The sequence below is a fragment of the Pipistrellus kuhlii genome, unplaced genomic scaffold (assembly GCF_014108245.1).
Source record: "Pipistrellus kuhlii isolate mPipKuh1 unplaced genomic scaffold, mPipKuh1.p scaffold_m20_p_4, whole genome shotgun sequence".
Taxonomy (NCBI): Eukaryota; Metazoa; Chordata; class Mammalia; order Chiroptera; family Vespertilionidae; genus Pipistrellus; species Pipistrellus kuhlii.
Window position 1 is genome coordinate 600,511 of NW_023425540.1, and position 27,455 is coordinate 627,965.

The 27,455-nt window shown below is 67.9% G+C and overlaps 2 protein-coding genes across 4 annotated transcripts in view; one reads left to right on the forward strand and one right to left on the reverse strand.

Annotated features, from left to right (window-relative positions):
* The window catches only part of IL6ST (interleukin 6 cytokine family signal transducer), a 29,003-nt gene extending 13,887 nt beyond the window's left edge, over positions 1-15,116 (forward strand). For 2 of the 3 annotated variants that reach the window (XM_045571486.1, XM_045571488.1), the window contains 13 exons: positions 16-182; positions 599-753; positions 1,021-1,180; positions 3,689-3,771; positions 4,320-4,530; positions 5,004-5,186; positions 6,273-6,374; positions 7,241-7,387; positions 7,599-7,739; positions 9,451-9,547; positions 10,480-10,561; positions 11,799-12,279; positions 12,325-15,116. In XM_045571486.1, the coding sequence (XP_045427442.1) occupies positions 16-182; positions 599-753; positions 1,021-1,180; positions 3,689-3,771; positions 4,320-4,530; positions 5,004-5,186; positions 6,273-6,374; positions 7,241-7,387; positions 7,599-7,739; positions 9,451-9,547; positions 10,480-10,561; positions 11,799-12,279; positions 12,325-12,443 (2,128 nt within the window). In that variant the 3' untranslated portion in view covers positions 12,444-15,116. The remainder of the gene's footprint in view (positions 1-15; positions 183-598; positions 754-1,020; positions 1,181-3,688; positions 3,772-4,319; positions 4,531-5,003; positions 5,187-6,272; positions 6,375-7,240; positions 7,388-7,598; positions 7,740-9,450; positions 9,548-10,479; positions 10,562-11,798; positions 12,280-12,324) is intronic. The other variant, XM_045571487.1, reaches the window with a different exon arrangement.
* A 5,993-nt stretch (positions 15,117-21,109) lies between these two features.
* IL31RA (interleukin 31 receptor A) overlaps positions 21,110-27,455 on the reverse strand; it is a 28,622-nt gene continuing 22,276 nt past the window's right edge. Inside the window, exons 12-15 of the mRNA XM_045571489.1 lie at positions 25,572-25,712; positions 25,003-25,096; positions 22,905-22,983; positions 21,110-22,260 (exon numbers count right to left, since the gene is read on the reverse strand). Of these exons, the coding sequence (XP_045427445.1) occupies positions 21,670-22,260; positions 22,905-22,983; positions 25,003-25,096; positions 25,572-25,712 (905 nt within the window). The 3' untranslated portion in view covers positions 21,110-21,669. The remainder of the gene's footprint in view (positions 22,261-22,904; positions 22,984-25,002; positions 25,097-25,571; positions 25,713-27,455) is intronic.

The following is a 27,455-nucleotide window of genomic DNA, read 5'->3' on the forward strand; positions in this document are numbered from 1 at the left end:
CACGTGTGTACTCAGGGCCACGGACAAGTTCCCGGACTGTCAGACGAAGCGCGGCAGCCCCACCGTGTGCACCGTGGAGTACCAGACCGTGTACTTCGTCAACATAGAGGTCTGGGTGGAGGCGCGCAACGCCCTGGGGGCGGCCACGTCCGAGCACATGAACTTCGACCCCGTGGACAGAGGTAGCCTGGCCGCGCTCGCCGTGGCGGTAGCTGAAGGAGTCTAGGTTTTGGTCACTTTGGCCGGTTCATTTTGTTGTTAAAAATAACATAGTTTGGACAAAGCAAAGTGCCCGTCGTCCCAGCACACCCACAGCTGGCCCCACAGGCCTGTGACCTCCGGGTGTTCTCACAGGAGATGGTCATGGTGTGTGTGTGTGTGCGTGTGTGCGTATGTGTGCGTGTGTGGTGTCCGGCTTGTTTAAAAGTTCTGCATGTTGTCATATTTGCCGTTCTCTGATCTCTGAGCTGAAAAGATGGAAAGGACACTGCTCCTTCCTCGGGTGTGACGATCGGACTGAGGGGGCCAGGCCGGGCTGTGAGAGGAGAGAGGGCGGGTGTGCAGAAGCCGGGGGCCTGAGGCTCGTTTCCTCCTCCAGTGAAGCCCGTCCCCCCGTGGAACGTGTCCGTCAGCAGCTCGGAGGAGCTGTCCAGCATCCTGAAGCTGAGCTGGGTCAACCCCAGCATCAACAAGTTCATCACCCTCAAGTACGACATCCAGTACCGGGCCCGAGGCACCGCAGCCTGGACCCAGGTACCGGCACTCCCCGCGGTTCTGCAGCACATCCTGTCTGACAGAAAGACGGTACAATTCCGACCCGTTCTCGCCAGGCCCCTGTGCTGGCTGTTGTCATTCTAAGTCTGACCCCGGAGGAAGGGCTGACAGTGGAAGTGGCTGCGTCCCAGCGTCAGCTGCTTTCGGACTGGACTGACTTCTCCCGAGCCCCCGTTCACACCCCAGGCTGTTCGTTAGTTACCTGCCATCGGTCCTGACGCCGCGGGGTTTGTCTCTCTGCTCCAGGTTCCTCTGGAAGACACGGCGTCCACCCGCTCCTCCTTCACGGTCCAGGACCTGCGGCCCTTCACCGAGTACGTGTTCCGGCTGCGCTGCATGAAGGAGGACGGCCAGGGCTTCTGGAGCGACTGGAGCGAGGAGGCGCGGGGGACCACCTACGAGGACCGTGAGTGACCTGTGCTGCCGCGCGGGCGCCCGCCTGGGCTGCGGGGCCACGGCCTCCTTGTCGGCTAGTGACCATTTCACTCAAACACAGGCTCTCAGCCGTAGTGTACGTGTTGGTAGCCTAGCTAAGGCAGCCCCGGCCTGGCGTCCACGCTGAGTGGGGAGGCGCTGTGGGAGGAGTGGGCTGGTGTCCACGCTGCGAGGGGAGGCGCTGTGGGAGGAGTGGGCCGTGGCCTGGTGTCCACGCTGCGTGGGGAGGCGCTGTGGGAGGAGTGGGCCGTGGCCTGGTGTCCACGCTGCGAGGGGAGGCGCTGTGGGAGGAGTGGCCTGGTGTCCACGCTGAGTGGGGAGGCGCTGTGGGAGGAGTGGCCTGGCGTCCACGCTGCGAGGGGAGGCGCTGTGGGAGGAGTGGCCTGGCGTCCACGCTGCGAGGGGAGGCGCTGTGGGAGGAGTGGGCCGTGGCCTGGTGTCCACGCTGTGTGGGGAGGCGCTGTGGGAGGAGTGGGCCGTGGCCTGGTGTCCACACTGTGTGGGGAGGCGCTGTGGGAGGAGTGGGCTGGTGTCCACGCTGCGTGGGGAGGCGCTGTGGGAGGAGTGGGCCGTGGCCTGGTGTCCACACTGTGTGGGGAGGCGCTGTGGGAGGAGTGGGCTGGTGTCCACGCTGCGAGGGGAGGCGCTGTGGGAGGAGTGGCCTGGCGTCCACGCTGCGAGGGGAGGCGCTGTGGGAGGAGTGGCCTGGTGTCCACGCTGCGAGGGGAGGCGCTGTGGGAGGAGTGGGCCGTGGCCTGGTGTCCACGCTGTGTGGGGAGGCGCTGTGGGAGGAGTGGGCCGTGGCCTGGTGTCCACACTGTGTGGGGAGGCGCTGTGGGAGGAGTGGGCTGGTGTCCACGCTGAGTGGGGAGGCGCTGTGGGAGGAGTGGGCTGGTGTCCACGCTGAGTGGGGAGGCGCTGTGGGAGGAGTGGCCTGGCGTCCACGCTGCGAGGGGAGGCGCTGTGGGAGGAGTGGCCTGGTGTCCACGCTGCGAGGGGAGGCGCTGTGGGAGGAGTGGGCCGTGGCCTGGTGTCCACGCTGTGTGGGGAGGCGCTGTGGGAGGAGTGGGCCGTGGCCTGGTGTCCACGCTGTGTGGGGGGGCGCTGTGGGAGGAGTGGGCTGGTGTCCACGCTGAGTGGGGAGGCGCTGTGGGAGGAGTGGGCTGGTGTCCACGCTGAGTGGGGAGGCGCTGTGGGAGGAGTGGCCTGGCGTCCACGCTGCGGGGGGAGGCGCTGTGGGAGGAGTGGCCTGGTGTCCACGCTGCGAGGGGAGGCGCTGTGGGAGGAGTGGGCCGTGGCCTGGTGTCCACGCTGTGTGGGGAGGCGCTGTGGGAGGAGTGGGCCGTGGCCTGGTGTCCACACTGCGAGGGGAGGCGCTGTGGGAGGAGTGGGCCGTGGCCTGGTGTCCACACTGCGAGGGGAGGCGCTGTGGGAGGAGTGGGCCGTGGCCTGGTGTCCACGCTGAGTGGGGAGGCGCTGTGGGAGGAGTGGCCTGGTGTCCACGCTGCGAGGGGAGGCGCTGTGGGAGGAGTGGGCTGGTGTCCACGCTGTCTGGGGAGGCGCTGTGGGAGGAGTGGGCTGGCGTCCACGCTGTGTGGGGAGGCGCTGTGGGAGGAGTGGGCCGTGGCCTGGTGTCCACACTGTGTGGGGAGGCGCTGTGGGAGGAGTGGGCAGGACGTACGGAGGTGTCCCCGGCCACTGACCCACCGCAGCGGCAGGAGCAGTCCTGGGCAGGAGACTGGTGGACCGCACGTGTGCTCTCTGGAGCCCCGGAGCCGAGGACTGCGCCTCGGGGTGCTGCTGAGGGACCACCCCCAGCCCAGACGGGTTCTGGGTGTCACCTCTGCACTGCGCTGTCTGCTGTGGATAGGCCCCGTGCACCCCAGGCAGCTCCCAGCCTCGGGGCCTTCTCTCTGGGTTTGGTCCGCACAGCATCGCTTAGACTGGTTCAGATCCTCCTGAAACTCTGCTGACAGCCATGCTTTCCACTCACATTCATCCCCGTGTGTCTGAGTCGGGCAGCCCACGGGGATGGGAAAGCCTGCCTCCTGGCACTTGGCTCTGTTTTGTAAAACGCTGGTTTCCAGTGCTGGTGGCTGTCCGTGAGCTCATTTGAGTTACTTCTTACCGCACCGGTGGTCCCCAGAGAGACTCCGTCTGTTCTAACTCGTCTCGCAGTCTCATGTGTGTCATGGGGGCCGTACGCGCACGTGTAGACAGGGCTTACATGGGACTCTTAGGGCTGTCTGTGGCCTCATGGCTCTGAGATTACAGGAGCCTCCATGTCACTGACTCCTCAGGCCCCACTCCCCCGACCCCGGCTCCCGGCCAGACGGGTGGTGATGGGCCGTGTGAGGGAGGGACGGGCCGTGTAAGGGAGGGACGGGCTGGAGGGTGGGGATGGTAACAAGAGGGAGTGCGCTCCAGGCTTTGTCTCTGTGACAATAAGACGCTTAGCAGGTGCGTGTCATTCCTTTAGGACCATCCAAGGCCCCGAGCTTCTGGTACAAGGTGGAGCCTGCGCCTGCTCACGGCTCCCGGTCGGTGCAGCTCATGTGGAAGGTGAGCAGGCCACGTCTTTCTCCAGCTCCGGAGCCCGTGCGTCGTGGGGGTGTGACAAGGGGGGCCGTAGCTTCCACTCCGCTCACCGCCCTTCAGCGCGCTGAGCAGCACCCCACACGGAGCCCCGCCCTTGCACCTGCTGGCGAGGGCAGGCTCAGGCCGCAGCGAGAGCCTGGTGAGGCCTCCGCGGGGCGGGAGGGGGCGGAGCGGGGAGAATGCCTGTGAGGACAGGGGCCGAGTCTCAATCACCCTGAAAAAGGCAGAAAAACACGGGACGGACGTTACACTGCCCTCGGCCCTTCCGCCTCGCCTCGCCCGTGGGCGGTGCTCCTGCCCCCACGGTGAAGAGGGCACGGAGGCCTGGCCCATCAGTGAGCACTGAGGTCCAGCCTGCTGGCAGGGCAGCACACGGCGAGTCAGCTCTGGTCTGGCCTCAGGGAACACGCTCTGACATGAAGTGTCTTACAGACCCTGCAGGGAACACGCTCTGACATGAAGTGTCTTACAGACCCTGCAGGGAACATGCTCTGACATGAAGTGTCTTACAGACCCTGCCTCCATTTGAAGCCAACGGGAAGATCTTGGATTACCAAGTGACTCTCACAAGGTGGAAATCACGGTCACAAAACTACACGGTCAGGGACACGAAGCTGACGGTGAACCTCACCAGCGATCGCTACACAGCAACCCTGACCGCCAGGAACCTGGTCGGCACCTCGGATGCCACCGTGCTCACCATCCCCGCCTGTGACTTTGCAGGTGGGTGTCCGAGGGCCTGGCTCCCAAGGGCTCGGGGGAGGGGCGCCGTGAGGACACAGCGCTCTGACCTCCCTCTCGGCTCCCTTAGCCAGCTGCCCGCCTGGGCATGGCTGCCAGCCGCCCGCCGGCCTTCGCTGGCCATGTGCTCCCTCGTTCTGTCACGTCACTGAAGCTCTGGGACCTGATGAGCACACAACTTAAACATTTGTTGTCGGTAGCTTTCCGAGAAGAAAAATTATAATTGGCCCACACAGAACATCTGGGAAAAGAAGGGTCTAATACAGTGACTACGTGTAAATTACAACGAAGTGCATTTGTTCTTGGAAATACATGCTAATGTTACAACATAACATATATGCTACAAAAATGATAGCAAGATACATTGCACGGTTATGGAAATGAATGCAAAATATCGGTATTTTAAATGTTTAAATGTTTACTTACCACCGTGTTGTCCACGTTGTGTTTTGAAGCTACTCGCCCCGTGAGGGACCTTAAAGCGTTTCCCAAAGACAACCGGCTGTGGGTGGAGTGGAGCGCCCCCCGCGAGCCTGTGAGCAAGTACATCCTGGAGTGGTGCGCGCTGTCTGACAAGGCACCCTGCGTCCCCGACTGGCAGCAGGAGGACGGCAGTGTGCACCGCACCCACCTCACAGGTACCTGCGGCCTCTGGCCTGACCTCAGGCCGGCTCCTCCCACCCGCCCTCGGCCCCAGAGGGTGGTCCTGGGGGCGGCCAGGGCTCAGCACAGCCAGGTGTTCGGTTCCTGCTCCTGTGTGTGCTCCCTGCTCCTGTGTGTGTGCTCCCTGTGTGTGTGCTCCCTGCTCCTGTGTGTGCTCCCTGCTCCCTATGCGTGCTCCCTGCTTCCTGTGTGTGTTCCCTGTATGTGTTCCCTGTGTGTGTGCTCCCTGCTCCTGTGTATGTGCTCCCTGCTCCTGTGTGTGCTCCCTGCTCCTATGTGTGTGCTCTCTGCTCCTATGTGTGTTCCCTGCTCCTGTGTGTGCTCCGTGTGTGTGTTCCCTGTGTGTGTGCTCCCTGCTCCTGTGTGTGTGCTCCCTGTGTGTGTGCTCCCTGCTCCTGTGTGTGCTCCCTGCTCCCTATGCGTGCTCCCTGCTCCCTGTGTATGTTCCCTATGTGCTCCCTGCTCCTGTGTGTGTTCCCTGTATGTGTGCTCCCTGCTCCTGTGTGTGTTCCCTGCTCCTGTGTGTGCTCCCTGTATGTGTGTGTGCTCCTGTGTGTGCTCCCTGCTCCCTGCTAGTCACCAGGTGGCAGAGCAGCAGCCGCTCGCCTGGGGGGTTCCAGAGGGTGGAGTCAGGATCACTTCTCTTTGTAAAATGGGGTGCTTTCTGGGGAAATGACCCCGACTCTTTCCGAGTCGCCCGACCATGTGGGCCTGGCTCAGGCAGCAGGCTCACCGACAGACACATCGTCGGGCTAGGAGGCAGATTCCGGTGCCGAGAGCTCAGCGGCCTCACTCCGGACTATTGCCGTCCTCACTCCTGACGGCATCAACGCTTTGCCCACTGCTCCCAGTGTGTGTGCTCCCTCCTCCCCACCCCCGGACAGCGAGGGTGACCTTTGACCCTCACAAGCAGGCACCTCTTGAGCGCGGCCCAGTCGGGGCCCTTCGGCAGCTGCCGGTTCAGCCGGAAGCTCGGGGTCAGGAAGTGGCGGTGGAGCCTGGGCCGTGGGGCCGGGCGTTCCCGTCGCAGGAGAAACGGCCTCACCCGCTTCTCCCCGCAGGGCGCCTGGCCGAGAGCACCTGCTACCTGATCACCGTCACCCCGGTGTACGGCGACGGGCCGGGGGCCGCCGAGGCCGTGCGGGCGTACCTGAAGCAGGCCGGTGAGTGCCGTCCGCCCCCGCCCCGTCCCGTCCGCCCCCCCCCGCCTCTCCCCCGTCCGCCCCCCCGCCCCGCCCCGTCCGCCCCCCCCCGCCTCTCCCCCGTCCGCCCCCCCGCCCCGCCCCGTCCGCCCCCCCCCGCCTCTCCCCCGTCCACCCCCCCGCCTCTCCCGTCCGCCCCCCGCCCCTCCCCGTCCGCCCCCCGCCCCGCCCCGTCCGCCCCCCGCCTCTGCCCGTCCGCCCCCCGCCTCTCCCTGTCCGACCCCTCCCCCCACCTCTGCCCGTCCGCCCCCCGCCCCCGCCTCTCCCCGTCCGCCCCCCCCCGCCTCTCCCCGTCCGCCCCCCCGCCCCGCCCCATCTGCCCCCCCCGTCCCGTCCGCCCCCCGCCCCGTCCTGTCCGCCCCCCCGCCCCGTCCCGTCCGCCCCCGCCTCTGCCCGTCCGCCCCCTGCCCCCGCCTCTCCCTGTCCGCCCCCCCGCCCCGCCCCATCTGCCCCCCTGCCCCGTCCGCCCCCCCGCCCCGTCCCGTCCGCCCCCCCGCCTCTCCCCGTCCGCCCCCCCGCCCCGCCCCATCTGCCCCCCCTCCCCCGTCCGCCCCCCCGCCCCGCCTCTCCCCCGTCCACCCCTCCCCGCCTCTCCCCGCCCGCCCCCCGCCTCTCCCCATCCGCCCCCCCCCCCCCGCCCCCCCCCCCCCCGCCCCCCCCCCCCGCCCCGCCTCTGCCCGTCCGCCCCCGCCTCTCCCCGTCCGCCCCACCCCGCCCCACCCCGGGGGCTGCCTCCACCCCGGGGGCTGCCTCCATCCCGGGGCTGCGATGGGGAAACGTCACCAGACCCCCGTGGCGTTCCGTCTGAACGGCCGTTCCTCCCCCAGCGCCCTCCTCGGGCCCCGTCGTGCGGACCAAGAAGGTGGGGAAGAACGAGGCCGTGCTGGCGTGGGACCAGCTGCCAGTGGACGAGCAGAACGGCTTCATCCGGAACTACACCATCTTCTACAAGACCAGCGCGGGCAACGAGACCGGTGAGGCGCCTGGCGGGGTCCGATTCCGCCTCCCCTCCTGCTGCTGCTGCCCTGCGGGGGCCGGGGTCCCTCCGGCAGACACGGGCGCCCAGGCCGCCCCCTCCGGGAAGCTGTTGGGGTGAAATGCACTCGGTTCCTTCTGACACTTTTGCTGTCGGACATTGTCCCCGGGAGCAGAGCCCCAGCAGCTGACGGGCCGTGTTTCTTCCAGCCGTGAACGTGGACTCCTCCCACACGGAGTACACGCTGTCCTCGCTGACGAGCGACACGCTCTACATGGTGCGCATGGCGGCCTACACGGACGAGGGCGGCAAGTACGGCCCCGAGTTCACCTTCACCACCCCCAAGTTCGGTGAGAGCGGGCGAGGCCCTTCCCGTTCAGCCCGACCGGGGACGAGGCTGCTGGGGCCTGTTAGGTGCCTCTTGGGACCGAGTTCAGGAATAGGCCTTTGGGCCGGGATCTGCTCTATCTGTTTCTTTAAACGAGAGAAACGGTTTCCTGCCTTCTTCCTTGGTTTATTCATTGTTTTTGTCCGGTTTCACCTGGACCTTAAAAACTCCCCAAACCTGGGCGCCTTTCTTTGTGGTTCATCTGTCTGTGCTGGGCCTGGTCTGCCCCGTCCCCACTCACCCTGCAGCACTGGCTTCATGGACACCGGCCCCCCGCCCCCCGACACCCATTTCCCGCCCCGACACCGGCCCCCCGCCCCCCGACACCCACTTCCCGCCCCGACACTGGCCTCCTGCCCCCCGACACCTGCCTTCTGCCCCCCGACCCCGGCCCCCCGCCCCCCGACACCCGCCTCCCGCCCCGACACCTGCCTTCTGCCCCCCGACACCCGCCTTCAGCCCCCCGACACCCGTCTCCCGCCCCCTAACACCCCCTTCCCACCCCGACACCAGCCCCCCGCCCCCAACACCCGCCTCCTGCCCCCGACACCCGCTTCCCATTCCGACACCCACTTCCTGCCCCCGGCTGTCACTCAGGAGGCCTTCCTGGCCTGGTCTTTGTGCCTCTGTTGTCCCTGATCTTCCTGCTCCTTGGTCTGACTCCCATGGCCTCTCCGTCCTCAAAATCCCTCTTCCCTTGGTTCCTCCGGCCCTTTGTTTCCCAGGTAGCCCTGTGCCCCCCGCCCCCCCCCCCCCCCCCCCCCCGCGCCTCCCCGCCGCCTCCCCCGGTCACTGGGAAAGCTGCTCTCGGGAGCTCTGTGCTGGGCGGGCTCTGATCTGCCAGGACCTCAGCCTCCCTCTGTTCCCAAAACCCGCTCCCTCTGTTCATGCTATGGCCGACCACACTCATCCTTTCACTCGGACCTTTTCCCGTAAAGCCCCTGAGCGGGCCTGGGGGACTCCACCAGACCACCCCGGCCCGTCTGTAACAGCCTCAGCGGGAGCGTCCCACCATGGCCCTCCGCGTGCGGACGGGAGGCCTGGGCGAGGGCGGCAGCTCAGACAGCTCCTCCTCGCACGTGCCCTGGGCCCTCCTGACCCCGCGGCCCGCAGAGCTCCTCCTGGAAAGAGGGAGGGCTCGTGGTCTGGTCCCGGGGCCACGTGTGGCTCCGTCACAGACTCCAGCTTCCCGGCAGCCCGGCAGGGAGGGCGCCATCAGCGGGAAGAAGGTCAGGGGCTGCCCTCCTCTCCTCCCCCTCCCGCCAGCAGCATTTGGCTGTCGTGGGGCAGCCGGCTGTGCGCCTCGTGGAGGGATGGGGCTGACGGTGAAGTGAGGAAAGATGGACATGGGGGATGGGCGCATCTTCCCAGGAGCCCAGGCCTCAGAGACCTGGGCTCACTGCCAGCCCCGGCCGTAAGGCGAGGCTTACAGCAGTGTGTCCCACGCATACCTGCCTCCCTGTGCACACGGCACATGCGCCTGCAGCCTAGCCAGCGCACAGTGGGGTTGTCTGCTGAAGGCACACTTCCACTGGGCGCTGTGCTCAGGGTGCCCAAAGCCCTGCCTGGCCTCCCTGTAGGTCTGGGTCTGAGGCGGGTCTGATGCTCGGCCTGAGGCCGGGGTGGGAAGCGTGTCCTCGGCGTGGCGGAGCCATCTCTCCTTCTCGTTCCAGCCCAGGGGGAGATCGAGGCCATCGTGGTGCCCGTCTGCCTGGCCTTCCTGCTGCTCACGCTGCTGGGCGTGCTGCTCTGCTTCAACAAGCGGGACCTGTGAGTATGCGTGTGCGCTGCCCCCACCCCCTCCCTGCTCTGCTGCCTGGCGCGGCTTGTCCATGGATGGCGCCCCCTGGCCGCCTCCCTGCGAGCAGAGTCCTGGGCGCGGTCCATGGGGTCAGCCGCTGCTCTGCTCTCGGCGTCCGTGTCACCGTGTCTTAGCGAGGAGGGCCGCCGGGGCGTGGCGGGTGCACGGGTAACTTTCCCGGAAACGTCACCTGTTCCCAGGCTCAGGGCGTGATCGGGGTGTGGGTTAGTGGGGACATGTTCCCCTTCATGGCGAGTCCCCCTTTTAAGCGACTCACAGGGAAGCCCCGGGCCCGAGTCGCTGGTGGGCAAAGGTGCTCTCACACCATGGGAGCGAGGTGCTTCCTGTCAGTTGGGGTGGGGGTGTTTTGGAGGTCCCCTCGAGGAGGTCTGCCCACGTTTCCCGGCTGAGCCGGGGGCGCCTGGAGGCCCCGTGACTCCTCTGGACTCTGGCCTCCCCTCACGTGACGTCCGGCTCTGACCCGGGCTGCGCCAGCAGGAGGGACGCGCACAGTAGGTCTGTGCTGAGGGACAGAGGGACAGCTCCCTCGGGCGTTTTAGTCTTGTTCCTCTTTCTTCCTTTTGAAAAGCCCATTTGTTCCCCGCACCTGGGCAGTCTGAAGGCCGCCCGCCGTCTGACGTGGCAGCGGAGCCCTTGGCTCTGGGTGGGAGGCTGTGACGGGAGCTCGCGTGGTCTCAGCGGGATCTGGGCGGAGGGACGTTTTCCCGCGGGATGTCTCGTGGGCGGCCTTTCGCTGTGCCGAGGACGGTCGCTCAGTGCCCTGCGCAGAGCTGCTCAGCGGGGGCAGGCCGGCTCCGTGCTCCGGGTCGGCGGGCACTGTTGGCGGGCGGGTCAGGGCCTCCCGTGCTGCCGCGCCCTCACGGTGTGCCTCCCTCCGCAGGATTAAGAAGCACATCTGGCCCAACGTCCCGGACCCGTCCAAGAGCCACATCGCCCAGTGGTCGCCCCACACGCCGCCCCGGGTAAGACGGGCTCCGGCTCGGTTAGAGGCTCAGGCAGCTGGGGGTGCGCTGGGGCCAACCACAGCTCACCACTTGGACCAGCAGTCACGGGACCACTGTCCGTGCCGCTGTCCATCGGAGCACGCTCCCTGAGCAGGTCCGCCGAGAACGCCTGGGTTACCATGCGACGCTTGCACGTGTCGGCACGGCTCCTGGCAGCCCGTAGGCGGGCACTTAGCTTCCTGTCCCATCAGCCCTCAGCCTGCGTGTTCCCACGCTGATGGGGAGGATCCGGGCGTTCCTTCCCTCCTCGAGTCTGTCACAGACCGACACGCGTGTCTTCTGGGTAGCTGAGTCCCCAGCCCGTGTTTTCTGTCCGTGAGCCCGGGGCGTCCCTGTCCATGTGGAAAGCAAGAGCTGTTCTGCCAGCAGCCGAGGCGCCACTGCCCGGGTCCCAGGGAGAACTCCCTGTAGCGGCCCCGGGGCAGGTGGCGGGGCCGTTACCTCCAACTCTGGCTCCGCCCTCCGGTGTGCCTGCAGTTCCTGAGTGACGTGTGGTAATGACGATCCATCTCTCCCTCTCCCTCTGTGTCTCTCCCTCTCTCTTCTTCCTCTCTCCCTCCCTCCCCTCTCTCCCTCCCTCCCTCCCTCCCTCCCTCTCTCTCTCTCTCTCTCTCTCTCTCTTCCTCTCCCCCCCCCCCCTCCCTCCCTCTCCCTCTCTGTCTCTCCCTCTCTCATCCCTCTCTCCCCTCCCTCCCTCTCTCTCTCTGTCTCTCTCCTCTCTCTCCCTCCTCTCTCCTCCCTCCATCTCTCTCTCCCTCTCTCCCCTCCCTCCCTCCCTCCCTCTCTCCCCTCCCTCCCTCCCCTCCCTCCCTCCCTCCCCTCCCTCCCTCCCTCCCTCTCTCCCTCTCTCGCTCTCTCTCCCCTCCCTAACTCACTCCCTCCCTCTCTATCTCTTCTATCTCTCTTCTTCTCTCCCCCGCCCCCTCCCGCCTACCTCTGGTCTCTCCCTCTCTCCCTCCCTCTCTCCCCTCCTCCCTTCTCCTCTGTCTCTTCTCTCCCTCCCCTCCCTCCCTCCCTCCCTCTCTCCCCTCCCTCCCTCCCTCCCTCTCTCGCTCTCTCTCTTCTCCCTCTCTCCCCTCCCTCCCTCTCTCGCTCTCTCTCTTCTACCTCTCTCCCCTCCCTCCCTCTCTCTCTCTCTCTCTCCCCCCCCCCCGCCCCCTCCCTCCCTCTCTCTCTGTCTGACTCCCTCCCTCAGCATAACTTCAGCTCGAAGGACCAGATGTTCTCGGACGGCGCGCTCACGGACCTGAGCGTGGTGGAGATCGAGGCGAGCGACCCGAAGCCGCTCCCGGAGGAGCTGAAGGCGCTGGAGCTGTTCCGGAAGGAGAAGCTGAGCACGGGCGGCCACAGCAGCGGCATCGGCGGCTCCTCCTGCATGTCCTCGCGGCAGAGCCTGTCCAGCGGCGACGAGGCGGAGGCGGCGTCCGCGCAGAGCGCCAGCGCCGTGCAGTACTCCACCGTGGTGCACAGCGGCTACCGCCACCAGGTGCCCTCCGTGCAGGTGTTCTCCCGCTCCGAGTCCACGCAGCCCCTGCTCGACTGCGAGGAGCGGCCCGACGAGCTGCCGCCGCCCCGGCAGCAGTACTTCCAGCAGAGCCCCGGCCCGGCCGGCGAGGACCCCGCGGGGCCCGGGCCGCCGCCCGCGTTCCGGGAGGGCCCGGCCGGCGAGGACCCCGCGGGGCCCGGGCCGCCGCCCGCGTTCCGGGAGGGCCCGGCCGCCCCGGGGCCCGGCGAGAGGCTGGAGACGGGTGGGCTGGAGGCCGTGCTCGGCCTGGACGAGGGGCCGCCGAAGAGCTACCTCCCGCAGACGGTGCGGCCCGGCGGCTACATGCCCCAGTGAGCGCCCGTCCCGCAGGCCGCCGGACAGCCGAGTCTGCGCAGACCCACGGACCCCCTCGCCGCGTGACCACGGCCTTCGGGGGCCCAGGCCCCGATCCACTCACTACACCCGCCTCCCCGCGGGCTGCCGCGGCCTCGGGGCACGGACCTGTGCCTGGACGCCGGGGCGGACGCACGCTGTGCTGAGGGCCGAGCCGGCCAGCAGCCTCTGCCCCGGAACCGCGCCCGAGCCTTCACAGCACAGACTCACCCGGGACGGCACAGCTGCTGGAGCGGGTTCCGGAGTTGAGCCTGCAATTGGACAGGCTCCGGCACCTTCCGGCATCGGCCGCCTGGTGGCTTTCCGAACGCTGCCGTCCCTGCTCACAGCCCCTGCAGCGTCTGACTCGGCGTGCCCAGAGGCACGGGGCCAGCTGTCCGCCCGCACGCCACCCTCACCGCTGAGGGCGAGGCTCCGTGGGAACGCGCTGCCCCTGCAGGTCATGGCGCAGGCGGTGGCCTCAGCTCAGACATCCTCCCGCGAGGCGGCTCTGCGCTGGCAGGACTGGGGCAGTCCCGTCCGCTGGCGTGGGAAGCAGCGAAGGGCACGGCCTGCTCTCCCCCCGTCCCCCTCCCCGCCAGCCCCGAGGGGGCACGGCCCGCAGCCACTTCCGTCCCGTCCTCGGGTCAGCGCTGACCACGGCCCCTCCCGCCTCCGCCAGGAGGACGCAGTGGCTGTGTGGGGAGAGGCTGCCCTCCGGGACCTGGGAGACGTGGGCTTGTTTCCCGTCCTTTCACGTGGCAGAACAGGCCGGCCCAGCAGCCGTTCGCGGAGACGGACCAGCTGAGAAAGCAGTGAGCTTCCCGCTGACGGGCACTCCCTCCCTCCGGCGTGCTCCCGGGGATGTCCATCGCCGCCACTTCCCGCCCAGGCCTCGGGGCGCCCCGGTGCCGGCTCCCCCGTGGGTGCCCCGGCTTCCGGGAAATCCTGGCCACCCATTTCCTCAGCTAACCAGTCCTGTCTGGGGCGCACAGTGAGGACGGGGCCTGGAGGGTGTCGCACAGGAAGGGAGGGTGCGGGCCCGGCTGCCATAGGGCACCTCAGACCACGACGTGGTCACTGGCAGAGTTCCACTCGGGAAACACGTGTGATCACTGACTTGGGATGTGCATCCTGGCCCCCAGAGAACAAGGGAAGTGCTTGGAGTTGGATGGCGTGACCGAGGCGTGACCAGGCTGTCTGTGCATCATGCGTGTGATTGTTTCACGCAGGCAGAGGAACCGGCTGGGTTCGTGTCGTGTGTAGTCTATGCAGAAGGCATCACGCTTTGAGCAGCTAGGATCCAGCGGGTGGCACCTGACGTGTGGGGGGCGGGCTGCCCTCACCGGCTCTAGCCCCTCCCATGGCCTCCGGACGGAGCGGAGCCCCTCACCCAGCCCTCCAGCCCAACCACGGCTCCGCTCCCGCGTCTGTCCCTCCCGCGTAACGCAGCCCTGAGCGCCTGTGGAAACCAGCCCCTGGCATTGGGCAGCTGAGTCCTTCCCAGCGGGGTCAGCCAGCACGCGGGGCAGCCCAGCACGCGAGCCGCGGAGGGAGAGGCCCGACGGCTCCGTGTGCTCGGTCTGCTCACCGCCGGCCCGCTCGGGTGCCCCTCCCCTCCCCCCTCCCCCTCCCCCGGGAGGGAGCCCTCCAGCCGCCCACGTGCACTTTCAGCTGTCCCTCCTGAAGGCCGCCCGCACGGAGGGCGTCCCGGCGTGGGCGAAGGACTCAGGCCGCCGTTGCTAAGACCCTGCTGGGCGCCAGCCCCTCTCGGGGGCGTTGTGGCCTGTCTGGGAGGGTTGCCTGGCTAATGAGGACTATCGGGGTGCAGAAATGCGAGGCGCAGTGAGAGACGGAGGCCTGTGTTCACAGCGTCTCCTCCCTCGGGTCTGAGGAGGAGCCAGGTGTGCACTGTGTCTCCGTGACGGGAGCCACTCGCTGGGAGTTGTGGTCAGCCTGCTGCCCGGCGAGGCCACTTCTAAACATCCTTGCACTTTTCTGTGAATCGAGAGAAGATGGAGCCACTCAACGGCAAGGTGTCCGGAGAGAGCCCAAAGCAGGGTCCCAGGCCCCCGAGACCTGGGGCCTGGCCCTCCCGCTGGTCCAACAGCCACTGCCCAGACCGTGGGCAGGTGCAGGTGGGGGTGTCTGGGCCACATGTGGCTTTGGGGTTCATATGTCTTTCACGTGCTGCTGGCGTGTGTGCTGCAGTGGTGTGGTGCGGGGGGGCAGTCGTGATGAAAACGCAGCGAGGCCTGGGGCCACAGGGTGTCCCTTAACCATGGGCCTTGGCGAGGGAGGACTCGGCGTCCAGGGCTGATCCACCAGCACCGGGCACCACAGGAGAAGGGGTGTGCTAAGGTCAGTGTCAAAGCCCTTCCATCTTGACGCGCACGTGTGTGAACAGTGGACGTGGGCGTGCCCTGTCCAGTGCTGCCGTGTGCCCTGCACCGGCCCCGCCCGCCAGGACACCAGCTGCCCCTCCTGGCCGTGGCCAGGGCCCGTGGAGGGTGTTGTCCGTGTTTTTCCTTTGTAGCCAATTGCATGTGCTCATTGTAACCAGCTGTTTTATGTTGACATAACTCCACGTGTATCATACCAAGCTCTTATGTATCACCTGTAACCTTAACCTATGCAGTAAATCCTGTTCAGGCTACGTGTGGCTGGTCACACCGTCCGGGGCTGGTCTCCGTGGAGGGCTGTGCCTTGATCGATGCCGTCTGGCACGACGGGTGAGACTGGGCAGCTGGGGAGACGGCCGTGGCCTCCGAGCGGGTAGGACTCGGAGCCGGCATGCCATACCAGGCTTCCCGACGACCCCCAGGATGTGCTCACAGGGCCCTGGAGCCCAACCCCCAGGAGGTTGTCTTACCCCATTGACTGACCCAATGAACGGAGGTGCAGCGCCACCTTGTGGCCGGCCTGTGCCCTGCTGCATCCAGTCGCCCCTTGTGGGGAGCCAGCAGCTCAGCCAGCCCACCTGGAGGGGGGGACCGTCCATCTGCATTGCTGGTCCTCACACGGGCTCCACCCGGAAAGACCAGAGGTCTCCCACGTCCTGAAGGGTTCACACATGACATCGGGCTGGGGCGTGGGTTCCTGCGTTTTGGCCTAGGCAGCCTCTGGTCTCACCCCCATGTCTGTTGCGGACCCTGATTCCAAAGCGACCATGCTGACAGGAGGGCGGGCGGAGCTGGGCCCCGCATTCTGCAGCTGGAACTGCACGTGGACACCCTGGTGCAGGGAGGGCGGTCCCTGCGAGCCGGGACACTTCTGTCACCCCGGAGGCGCAGGCCACTGCAGGTGTAAAGTGCAGATATATTCCCCGTCATTAACCCTAGAAAATTACTACGAGGTAAAGATGAGAGCAACACAGTCCCACAGGCTCAGGGAAATGGAGTTGAATAACAGACACGAGTTCCCACTCAAACCGACTCCACAGCCGAATCCCCACCGTCCCGCTCGGCATGGACCAACACATGGAGTGGCACACACAGGCCTACAGCAGAGCAGAAACAAACACGAACCCTAAACATGACCCTAATCCTAGCCTTAAGCCTAACGTTCCCACTTACCCGAACTCCAACCTTAGCCTGAGCCCTAACCCAAGCCCCAACCCTAAAGCTAACCCAAATCCAAACCCTAGCCCGAACTCGAACCCGAACCTGAACCAGAAACCTAACTCAAGCAATAATCCTAACAGCCCTAGCCCTAACCCTAAACCTAGCAATATTTCTAACCGAAAACATAACCCTGACTAGCAATTCTAGCCAGAGCCCTAGACGTAACCCCAAAATAGGCCTAAATATATACCTAGCCCTAGCCCTAAACCTAACACTAACTGTAGCCCTACACCTAACACTAACCCTAGCTCTAACCCTAAACCTAGCCCTAGCCCTAACCCTAACCCTAACCCTAACCCTAGCCATAACTCTAACCCTAACCATAGCCCTAACCCTAACCCTAGCCATAACCCTAACCCTAGCCCTAGCCCTAACCCTCACCCTAATGCTCTAACCTTCACAGCTGTTCCCAGTTAAAAACCCACGGCCACTTCAGCTGGATGTTCAGCTGAGGCTCCTACGCTCTGGCTGGAGGCAGGGGGACCAGGGAGGTGATGGACAACAGAAGCTTTGGGGTCTCATTTGGGGTTTCATCGTGCTGCTCTGTTTTGGGGTTGCTCATTTTAGCAGTTTTTGGGTGGGTTATTTTTTGGGGGGGGCGGGGGCGGGGAGGTGTACCACGGGGCTGGGTTCCAGGGAAGAGAGAGAACAGCGGGCCGGTGTCCTCACAGTTCCATCCTGGCCGGGGCACCTGCCCGGCTGTGGCTGGATCCCCAGTGGGATCCAGCTGCCGTGCCAGAGGCAGCTGATCACGATTCTCTCTCATCGTTGAAGTTTCTCTCTCCATCTCCCTTCCTCTTTATTCATTAAAAAAATAAAAGTAATGTATTTTTAAAGTTTTATAAATGAGCATTTCTTTGGGTTGGGAGACGCGCCTGGGGTGAGCGTCCTTCTCCCTCTGGGTCACGTGTGAACTGTTCTTGGAGGCGGTGGGAGGGAGGCACGGTCACGTCAGCTTCGGGGTTCCCGTGGGGAAGCCCCGGCCGGGCCTCCTCTCCTGGAGCCCGGCGTGTCCTGGAGGCCGGGGCTGCCCTCGGAGACAGACCGGCACCCCGCCTCGCCACGGCCTCCTCCGGCCAGAGGACTCGGCAGAGAGGCCCTGGGCTAAGGCCCGGTCAGGTCTGGCCCCACCGCCTGGCCCCGCCCTCCCCAGGCCCTGGCTTTGGGGTTTGGGGGCCAGTGGCACCTCCAGGTTTGCTCTCAGCACCTCCCTGGAGCCGGGCCACCGGGACCACGTGTCACAGGAAGGGCCGCCCCAGGCCTCCGCCCCCACCGGCTGGCTCCCGCCGGCGCCCTGGACTGGGTGGCAGACGCACACCCAGAAGCTCACCAACGCCGAGGCGCTGGCTCCCAGAAGGTTCCGGAGCCCGGCGAGGCCTAGGGGGGGCCTCGGGCGGAGCTCAGGCGTCCCTGCCCCTGCCGGTGTCAGGCGTCCCTGCCGGCCCCCATCGCCTTGCTTTCTCCGCTTCCAGAAAGTTCTGGAGAGCTGCCTGTGGCCGGGCTGGTGGGCCGGGGAGGAGCGGGAGCGCCCGCGGGCCAGAGCGTGCTCAGGGCCGAGGGCCAGGGGGGAGGGAGCCCTGGGGTCCGGCCTCATGAGGCGGGGGACCCTGGCACCTGCGGGGGGGGGGGCACTGGGAGGGAAGGGGGGCTGGGGGGGAAGGGGGGCTGGGAGGAGCTGGGAAAAGCGCCAAGAGGAGGGAGGGAGGGAGGGAGGGAGCCGGCGGGGTGGGGCAGGCCCAGCGGGGTCCTGGTGAGAGTGGGGTGTGGGTCCTGGGGGAGTGGGGTCCTGGGGGAGCGGGGTCCTGGGGGAGTGGGGTGTGGGTCCTGGGGGAGTGGGGGTGTGGGTCCTGGGGGAGCGGGGTCCTGGGGGAGTGGGGGTGTGGGTCCTGGGGGAGTGGGGGTGTGGGTCCTGGGGGAGCGGGGTCCTGGGGGAGCGGGGTCCTGGGGGAGTGGGGTGTGGGGCCTGGGGGAGTGGGGTCCTGGGGGAGTGGGGTGTGGGTCCTGGGGGAGTGGGGGTGTGGGTCCTGGGGGAGCGGGGTCCTGGGGGAGTGGGGTGTGGGTCCTGGGGGAGTGGGGGTGTGGGTCCTGGGGGAGCGGGGTCCTGGGGGAGTGGGGGTGTGGGTCCTGGGGGAGTGGGGGTGTGGGTCCTGGGGGAGCGGGGTCCTGGGGGAGCGGGGTCCTGGGGGAGTGGGGTGTGGGTCCTGGGGGAGTGGGGTCCTGGGGGAGTGGGGTCCTGGGGGAGTGGGGTCCTGGGGGAGCGGGGTGTGGGTCCTGGGGCAGCGGGGTGTGGGTCCTGGGGGAGTGGGGGTGTGGGTCCTGGGGGAGTGGGGTCCTGGGGGAGTGGGGTGTGGGTCCTGGGGGAGTGGGGGTGTGGGTCCTGGGGGAGCGGGGTCCTGGGGGAGCGGGGTGTGGGTCCTGGGGGAGCGGGGTCCTGGGGGAGCGGGGTCCTGGGGCAGCGGGGTCCTGGGGCAGCGGGGTCCTGGGGGGAAGGCTGGCCAGGCCCCGGTCCCCGGGGCAGGAGGCTCGCTCTAACAACCAGCGTGGCACGTGCACCGGGTCTCCTTTCCGGCGTCCGAGCAGGAACCGCCCCTCGCTGTGGGGAAGGTCACACTGTGCCTCTCTGAGAGTCTGACAGGCCTGCACCTCACGGCCGGTCTGGCCAGTGGGTGCTGAGCCGCGGCTCCTGCAGGCAGCAGGTGCTTCTGGGACCCCCTGACCCGGGCCCAGCCCGAGCGCGGGAGCCAGGACCGGCGGCCTCCGTCACCACATCCTCCCCCATCGCACAGACCACACACCCGCTGACACCAGCCCCGTTGCTACGGCGTTCCCACAGGACATACCACCACCCGGACGCTGCCACGCCAGCCGCAGACCACCCTCTAACGCCCCGGGCAGGCCCTCCGAGCCTCTCCCCGCAATAGCTGTCTGGAGTGAGAAAAACCGGCGACGTTTCCGAGTTTATTAGGTGCATGGCGGCTCAGAGGTGGCCCAGAGAGTGAGGGACCACAGGGCTCCAGCGCGGTGGGTGCCGGCAGTGGCCGCCTGAGCAGAACCCCAGATACGGGCCGGCGGGGGCAGGGACCAGAGAAACCGCAGCCACGAATGGAACATGCAGCAGCGCGGAGGCGGGCGCAGGAAGGCCCAGGCAGACATGCAGACCCCCCCCCCACCCCGCACCCCCGTCCCCGCACCCGCCTCTGAGAAGCCAGAGGACATCTCCGCACCTCCTAACGGCTCCTGGGATCGGGCAGAGCCAGGCCGCAGGCCCCGGCTGTCTGCAGGGCCCAGCGGGCAGTGGTCAGCGTGCTCTCGTCCCGTGCCCGCCGGGAGCAGAGCGTGTGAATGGCTGTCTCCAGAGGCCGCCTGGGCGCTGGGCCGGGACGGCCTGTGACCCCGTCCGGGACGGCCACAGCGGCCTGTGCCTGGGACCCGGCTCCCAGCAGCCGGGCGCAGCCGGAGAGAGTTCTCATGGTTCCTGGGAAGCCGCGCTCTGACCGGTGGCCACGCCGACCATGGCACCGCCGGCGCTTCCCGAACCAGACGCTGGGTCCTCCCAGGCGGCCGGGGCCCGGGGGAGCTCAGGGGGGCTGATGGGAACGGGCAGGGCGGGCGGGGGGGGGGGAGACGAGAAGAGGAGGAGCCACAGAGACCAGCTGCTGGCCGGCAGCAGAAGCCAGAGGGGGCGGGAGAGGGCCAGGTGGAGGGTGCAGCAGGATCGGGGGATGGCAGAGGTAACCCACTCACAGGCCCTGGAGCCCCTCTCTGCCCAGCTGTCAGCTTCTGAGAGCCTCATGGGTAGACGGACAAGTGGGGAGCACCCTCCACACACCCTCCTCTTCCCTCCAGGCACGCCCCCAGGCCCCTCCCGCACACAGAATGGGGGGCGTCCCCCGCTGGAGGTGCCCAGCAAAAATGCCAGGAGAGAGAGGCATGGGCACCAGGCTGGACCCCCCCAAGATCTCAGTCCAAAGGCGGGGGGCAAAGGGCACCGGGAACTCGGGGGAGGGGGCAGGGGTTCACAGAAGCGCCCTAGTCACACTGTTGGGGGGGGGGGTCGGGAGAGCCCGTCACAGCCCAGAGTCGGGGTGCCCTCTGGTTGGTCCCGTTCTGGCCCCAGAGCCGTGGGCGGGTCCCAGAGCCTGCCTGTCCCTCCCCGCTGGCCGCGCCGTCTGGGAGCGGAGGAGACGGGGCTGCAGACCGAGCGGGAGTGAGGAGGGCGCGCCGGGAGAAGGCCTGTGCCCGGGGCCGGGTCAGCCACGGCCGACACCAGCCGTGGGCAGACACCCCCTGGACACTCTCACCTCCCACCGGCCCCTCAGGATGGGCCCGGAGCACGCCTGAGTCACAGACCGAGCGCCCGGAGCCTGGCGAGCTGGCCCGTGCCAGGGCCTTGGCCGGGCTGTCAGTGACGGGGACGGGATGACGCGTACGCACAGCCGAGAGGCGGCAGGAGGTCCCGCCCGAGCACTGACCCCTCCCGGGAGGACACGCCGCCAGCCGCTCGGCCGCACCCACAGGCCAGCCCGGCGCCAGCCCAGGCCCCGGTCAGGGAGCTGACCCCTGCTGTCCACACAGAGGCTCAGGCCCCACACTGTCAGGGGTTCGAGCTCTGGGCTCCACGGGGCATGGGCAGGGGCTGCTGTGGAGGCAGCAGCTGTGCTGGGCAGAGGCCCAGGGCGTGTCTGTCCGGCGTGCCGGCCGCTGAGTCAGCGAGGCTCAGGGCGAGGCCTCTGAATGTGGGTGTCTCTCTGCCACAGGCTTCGGGGCACGACGGGGGCAGAGGGCCCCGACGGTGTCGGCTGGGCAGCGGCCGGGAGGCGGGCAGACCCGCTGGCCCGCCGGAGCCGGTGCCCAGGAGTCGCTGTGATCCTGCAGCGCCGGGCGCTGTGGGTGCGGGCGAGGCTGCGGGTGCTGCTCTGGGCTGGAGCTTCAAGGTGACACATCGGGGACGTGCTGGGGACCCACAGCGTGAGTCCCAGGGCCGAGGAGAGGAGCGGCCGGGCCCGGGGGCCGGGTGATGGAGACGCCCCCTCCCAGCCGCCCGCCCAGGTGCCACTGAGACCACGGCCTGGCCACGGAAGTGTGTGTGTCCGGACACTGAGGCGAGGCCACGGAAGTGTGTGTGTCCGGACACTGAGGCGAGGCCACGGAAGTGTGCCCGGACGCCGAGGAGAGGCCACGGAAGTGTGTCCGGACGCCGAGGAGAGGCCACGGAAGTGTGTCCGGACGCCGAGGAGAGGCCACGGAAGTGTGCCCGGACGTTGAGGCGAGGCCCCAGGCTGGGCCCCTGACAGCCGATGGGCGCAGACGCCCCAAAGGCAGGGGAGCCTCCTGACAGCCGATGGGCGCAGACGCCCCAGAGGCAGGGGAGCCTCCTGACAGCCGATGGGCGCAGACGCCCCAGAGGCAGGGGAGCCTCCTGACAGCCGATGGGCGCAGACGCCCCAAAGGCAGGGGAGCCTCCTGACAGCCGATGGGCGCAGACGCCCCAGAGGCAGGGGAGCCTCCTGACAGCCGATGGGCGCAGACGCCCGGCGGGGAGGCGCCTCTGCAGGCCGCCCCCGCAGAGGGGCCGCCGGCGGCCTCTAGGTGGCCCTCTTGGTTTGGTCGGGAAGCTCCGCAGACACGAGGAACTCCCTGGTGGTCACCGAGTTTTTCAGGTACAGGGTGGGCGCCCCCTCCCGGCAGGCGCTGGCGGGCCCTGGGCGCCGGGCAGAAGGGACAAGCTGCTCCTCAGCTTCCGGGCTGGTGCCCTCCCGGCTGCCAGAGCGCAGGCGCCGGGGCTCTCTGGGCGGAGCCTCGGCCACAGTGGGCGGAGCCTTGGGTGAAGTGGGAGGAGCCTCGGCTGCCATGGGCGGGGCCTCGGCTGCAATGGGAGTGACTTCAGATACAGTGGGTGGGGCTTCAGCCGCAGTGGGCGGGGCCTCAGCTACAGTGGGCGGGGCCTCGGCCTCAGTGAACGGCTTCAGGATACAGTAAGGCCTGAAGGGGGAGGTCACGTACTCATTCGTGTCCCCTCCCAGCATGCTTTCCTGGCCCTTTCCCTCTTCCTCTGCGGAAACCTCTTCCTGGAAATTCTCGAAGTTCACCGCCAACTTGTCAATGAGGTCACTGGGCTTGAGAGCGCTGTCCTCTGTGCTCAGGGCATCGTCCACCTCCTTCGGGCTCGGCTTACCCTGGAAGAGCGAAGGGCACCCCAGGGGTCATGTGGGGACTAAAGATGAGTCACTCAAAGCCCGATGGGCCCCCGGTCCCCGTCCCGGTCCCTGCCCCGGGTCCCCGCCCCGGGTCCCCGCCCCCGGTCCCTGCCCCCGGTCCCCGCCCCCGGTCCCGCCCCCGATCCCCGCCCCCGGTCCCGCCCCCGGGCCCCGCCCCCGGTCCCCGCCCCCGGTCCCTGCCCCCGGTCCCCCGCCCCGGTCCCCGCCCCCGGTCCCTGCCCCCGGTCCCCGCCCCCGATCCCGCCCCCGGTCCCCGCCCCCGGTCCCCGTCCCCGGTCCCCGCCCCCGGTCCCCGCCCCCGGTCCCCGTCCCCGGTCCCCGCCCCCGGTCCCCGCCCCCGGGTCCCCGCCCCCGGTCCCCGCCCCCGGTCCCCGCCCCCGGTCCCCGTCCCCGGTCCCCGCCCCCGGTCCCCGCCCCCGGGTCCCCGCCCCCGGTCCCCGCCCCCGGTCCCCGCCCCCGGTCCCTGCCCCCGGTCCCCGCCCCCGGTCCCGCCCCCGGTCCCGCCCCCGGTCCCGCCCCCGGTCCTGCCCTCGGCCATGAAGCCGGCCAGCCGCTCCCCGCCCTCACCGGCGGCTCAGTGGCCTCCGGGCAGACGCGCTCACCTTGAGGCTCCCGCCTCCCCACGCGGCCAAGCTGCTCCGGGCAGGGTTGGGGACGTCCGGCCAGCACAGGTGCTTCAGCCTGGGAGAAGGGTTCCCACACGCTGAGTCCGGGAGCCTGGTGTGCCCGGGTGTGTGTGTGTGTGTGTGTCCGGGGAGCTGCGTGGCTCCTGGGACAGAAGGGCAGCCCGCTCCAGCTCAGACGGGGAAGCGAAGCTGCATGGGGGTGACATGAAGTCACACGGGGGCCTGGGGGGAGAGACCTGCCCCTCACAGCACCCCCCCCCCCCCCCCCCGCTGCTTCCCGCAGGCCTTCTCCGAGGTGACGTCAGGGGAGAGTCCCGGCGGGTCCCGGCCACAGCAGTCCGGGCTGTCAGACAGTCTGCCTGAAGCCCCGGGGGAGGGGGCGGAGGGGCAGCGCTGAGGTTGGCGGCACGGTGACTGCCAGCCCCTCGAAGATGGAGGCCTCCGGGAAGGAGCCTGAGCTCCCTGAGGCAGGAGGCTCTGGGGCAGCAGCACGGCGCCCGGAGACAGCTCCCCTCCCTGTGGGTGCCCGCCCTCCGCTCTGCCCGCCAGCTGGGAGCCTTGGTGCCCAGCACAGGGCGGCCAACGCCCTGACTCAGTGGAGCAGGGCACCTTGTCAGACAGCCCGTGGCTGCTCCCACGGGGGCCGCCTCGGGAGGGCCGTGGGAGGGTCCTCTGTGGGTCCAGAGCTCTGTGTGGGGCATGGGGCGTGGGGCGCAGTGGGCGTGTGCAGGGGAACGCGTGTGCCGGGGGACGCATGTGCCGGGGGTGTGTGTGCTGGGGGTGCGTGTGCCGGGGATGCGTGTGCCCGGGATGCGTGTGCCGGGGGTGCGTGTTCCGGGGGATGCGTGTTCCGGGGGTGCGTGTTCCGGGGGATGCGTGTTCCGGGGGCGCGTGTGCCAGGGGCACGTGTTCCGGGGGACACGTGTGCCGGGGGTGCGTGTTCCGGGGGATGCGTGTTCCGGGGGTGCGTGTGCCGGGGGACGCGTGTGCCGGGGGTGCGTGTGCCCGGGGTGCGTGTGCCGGGGGTGCGTGTGCTGGGGGTGTGTGTGCCCGGGATGCGTGTGCCGGGGAACGTGTGTGCCGGGGGACGCGTGTGCCGGGGGTGCGTGTGCCGGGGGTGCGTGTGCCCGGGATGCGTGTGCCGGGGGTGCGTGTGCCCGGGATGCGTGTGCCGGGGGTGCGTGTGCCCGGGATGCGTGTGCCGGGGATGCGTGTGTCGGGGGGCGCGTGTGCCGGGGGTGCGTGTGCCGGGGGTGCGTGTGCCCGGGATGCGTGTGCCGGGGGTGCGTGTGCCCGGGATGCGTGTGCCGGGGGTGCGTGTGCCCGGGATGCGTGTGCCGGGGATGCGTGTGCCGGGGATGCGTGTGTCGGGGGACGCGTGTGCCGGGGGTGCGTGTGCCGGGGGTGCGTGTGCCCGGGATGCGTGTGCCGGGGATGCGTGTGTCGGGGGACGCGTGTGCCGGGGGTGCGTGTGCCGGGGGTGCGTGTGCCGGGGATGCGTGTGCCGGGGGTGCGTGTGCCCGGGATGCGTGTGCCGGGGGTGCGTGTGCCCGGGATGCGTGTGCCGGGGATGCGTGTGCCGGGGGTGCGTGTGCTGGGGGTGCGTGTGCCGGGGGTGCGTGTGCTGGGGGTGCGTGTGCCGGGGGTGCGTGTGCCCGGGGTGCGTGTGCCGGGGATGCGTGTGTCGGGGGACGCGTGTGCCGGGGGTGCGTGTGCCGGGGGTGCGTGTGCCCGGGATGCGTGTGCCGGGGATGCGTGTGCCGGGGGTGCGTGTGCTGGGGGTGCGTGTGCCGGGGGTGCGTGTGCTGGGGGTGCGTGTGCCGGGGGTGTGTGTGTGCCCGGGATGCGTGTGTCGGGGGACGCGTGTGCCGGGGGTGCGTGTGCTGGGGGTGCGTGTGCCGGGGGTGTGTGTGTGCCCGGGATGCGTGTGTCGGGGGACGCGTGTGCCGGGGGGTGCGTGTGCCGGGGGTGCGTGTGCCGGGGGTGCGTGTGCCGGGGGGTGCGTGTGCCGGGGGTGCGTGTGCCGGGGGTGCGTGGCACCGCCTCCGGCCGGCAGCCCGGCCCCCTCACTCACTTGGGCTTCCGGAGGCCGCAGGCCGCGGCCAGGGCGCTGAGCAGCAGCAGCCCGCCCCCGCCCAGCGCGGCCACCAGGCAGACCTCCAGGACACCTGCGGGCACAGTCGGCGTCAGCTCCCGCTCTCCGCCGGGCATTCTCGCTGCATCCCTCAGGCTCGTCTTGCTTCCCGTTTCTGACGTGAAAGCTGGCGCGTGGAGCGTAGGACGTGCTCTTCTGCTTAAAACGCTCCAGAATGGCGAGGGCGAGGCCCTTCCTGCGAGCCACCGGGCTCGCTCCACCCGATCCCCCCGAGGCCGCCACCTCTGACCGGGGCCGGCCTGAGTGACAGCTGGTTCGGGGCCGAGGGTGAACTTGGCAGGAGCTGGACCCGCCTCCTCACGGTGACTGGGGGCCGCCCAGCAGGAAGGAGCCGATGGCCGGTCTCTGAATTCGCTCGGTTTGCCCACCTCCCTCCTCTCCTCGCCCAGGCCCTCTCCCTGCGCCCGCCCGCCAGGGGCACCAGCCCGGGGGCACCCTCCCCCCCCCACGGCCGGAGAACGGCGGGCGGGCGGGCGGGGGGCACTCACTGACGGACAGCGTCTGGAAGGCGATCCTGGTGCCGTTGAAGCCGCCGGCGCTGGTGCTGGCCATGACCCAGACGGAGTAGGAGGTCTTGCGCCTCAGGGACTCCAGGCGGCACCCCAGGGTGCGGGCGCCGACCGTCTTGGCTGAAGGAGAAGCACAGCCGGGCGGACCGGGTAAGAACATGGGGACCAGGCTGGGCCGCTCTCCCACCCGCTTCTCCTCCAGAAGAGCCCATCCAGGCGACGGGGGCCCGTTAGGAGCTCAAACCACGGGACCCCGGAGGCCCCCCGGGGAAGGCGGTCCGACGCCGCGCACACCGCCCGGAGAAACGGCTGGGCGGGACTTCTCCTGCGCAGAGGCGGCCACAGCGGGAGTGTGCGGGAAGCCAGCTGTGTGATGAGGACCTTGTCCAGGACATATTTACAAGCTTCTACAGCTCAGTGACAGGAAGACAGCTTAAACGGGCTAGGAGCCGAGACCGTGTGGCTCAGTGGATAGAGCATCAGCCTGTGGACTGAAGGTTCGATTCCGGTCAAGGGCATGTATCTTGGTTGGGGGCACATGCCCAGTGGGGGGTGTGCAGGAGGCAGCTGCCGATGTTTCTCTCTCACCGATGTTTCTAGCTCTCTCTCCCTCTCCCTTCCTCTCTGTAAGAAATCATAAAATGTATTTTTTAAAAAGTGGGCCAGGAGATTGCAAAGACTTCCCCCCGAGAAGACACGCAGAAGGCTGACAAGCACAGCCATGTGCTCGGCCCGTTCACTCTGGAGAACATGCCAATGGGAGCTCCTTCTGAGACACCTGTGCCACAAGGCAGCATGGGCTCTGAGCAGCCAACGGGGAGGTGTGTGTGTGTGTGTGTGTGTGTGAGTGTGTGTGAGTGTGTGTGTGTGTGAATGTGTGTGAGAGTGTGTGTGTGTGTGTGTGTGAGTGTGTGTGTGTGTGTGTGTGAGTGTGTGTGTGTGTGAGTGTGTGTGTGTGAGTGTGTGTGTGTGTGTGTGTGAGTGTGTGTGAGTGTGTGTGTGTGTGTGTGAGAGTGTGAGTGTGTGTGTGTGAGTGTGTGTGTGTGAGTGGTGGGTGTGTGTGAGTGTGTGTGGTGTGTGTGTGAGTGTTGTGTGTGTGTGGTGAGTGTTGTGTGTGTGTGTGATGTGAGTGTGTGTGAGTGTGTGTGTGGGTGTGTGTGAGTGTGTGTGTGTGTGTGAGTGTGGTGTGTGTGTGTGAGTGTGTGTGTGTGTGGGGTGTGTGTGTGAGTGTGTGTGTGGTGTGTGTGTGTGAGTGTGTGTGTGTGAGTGTGTGTGTGTGTGAGTGTGTGTGTGTGTGAGTGTGTGTGATGTGGTGTGCGTGTGTGAGTGTCTGTGTGTGTGAGTGTGTGTGATGTGTGTGTGAGTGTGTGTGTGTGAGTGTGAGTGTGCGCTGAGTGTGTGTCCTGTGTGCGTGTGCTGTGTGAGAGAGAGGTGTGTGTGTGTTGTGTGGTTGTGTGTGTGTGTGTGTGTGAGTGTGTGTGTGTGTGGTGTGTGTGAGTGTGTGTGTGTGTGTGGGTGTGTGTGTGTGTGTGAGTGTGTGTGAGTGTGTGTGAGTGTGTGAGTGTGTGTGAGTGTGTGTGTGAGTGTGTGTGGTGAGTGTGAGTGTGTGAGTGTATGTGTGTGTGTGTGTGAGTGTGTGTGAGTGTGTGTGTGAGTGTGTGTGTGTGAGTGTGTGTGAGTGTGTGTGTGTGTGTGTGTGTGTGAGTGTGTGTGTGTGTGTGCAGACAGTCCGCGTTTGCTGCTGGGGCCGCGGTGGGAAGCCGGGCTCTGACGGCTCAGCTGGAGGCCGCCCGCCCGGCCCCTCCGGCTCAGCCCGGCACAGCGGGCCGCGGGGTCTGCTCACAGCGCTCCCGGCCCGTCAGG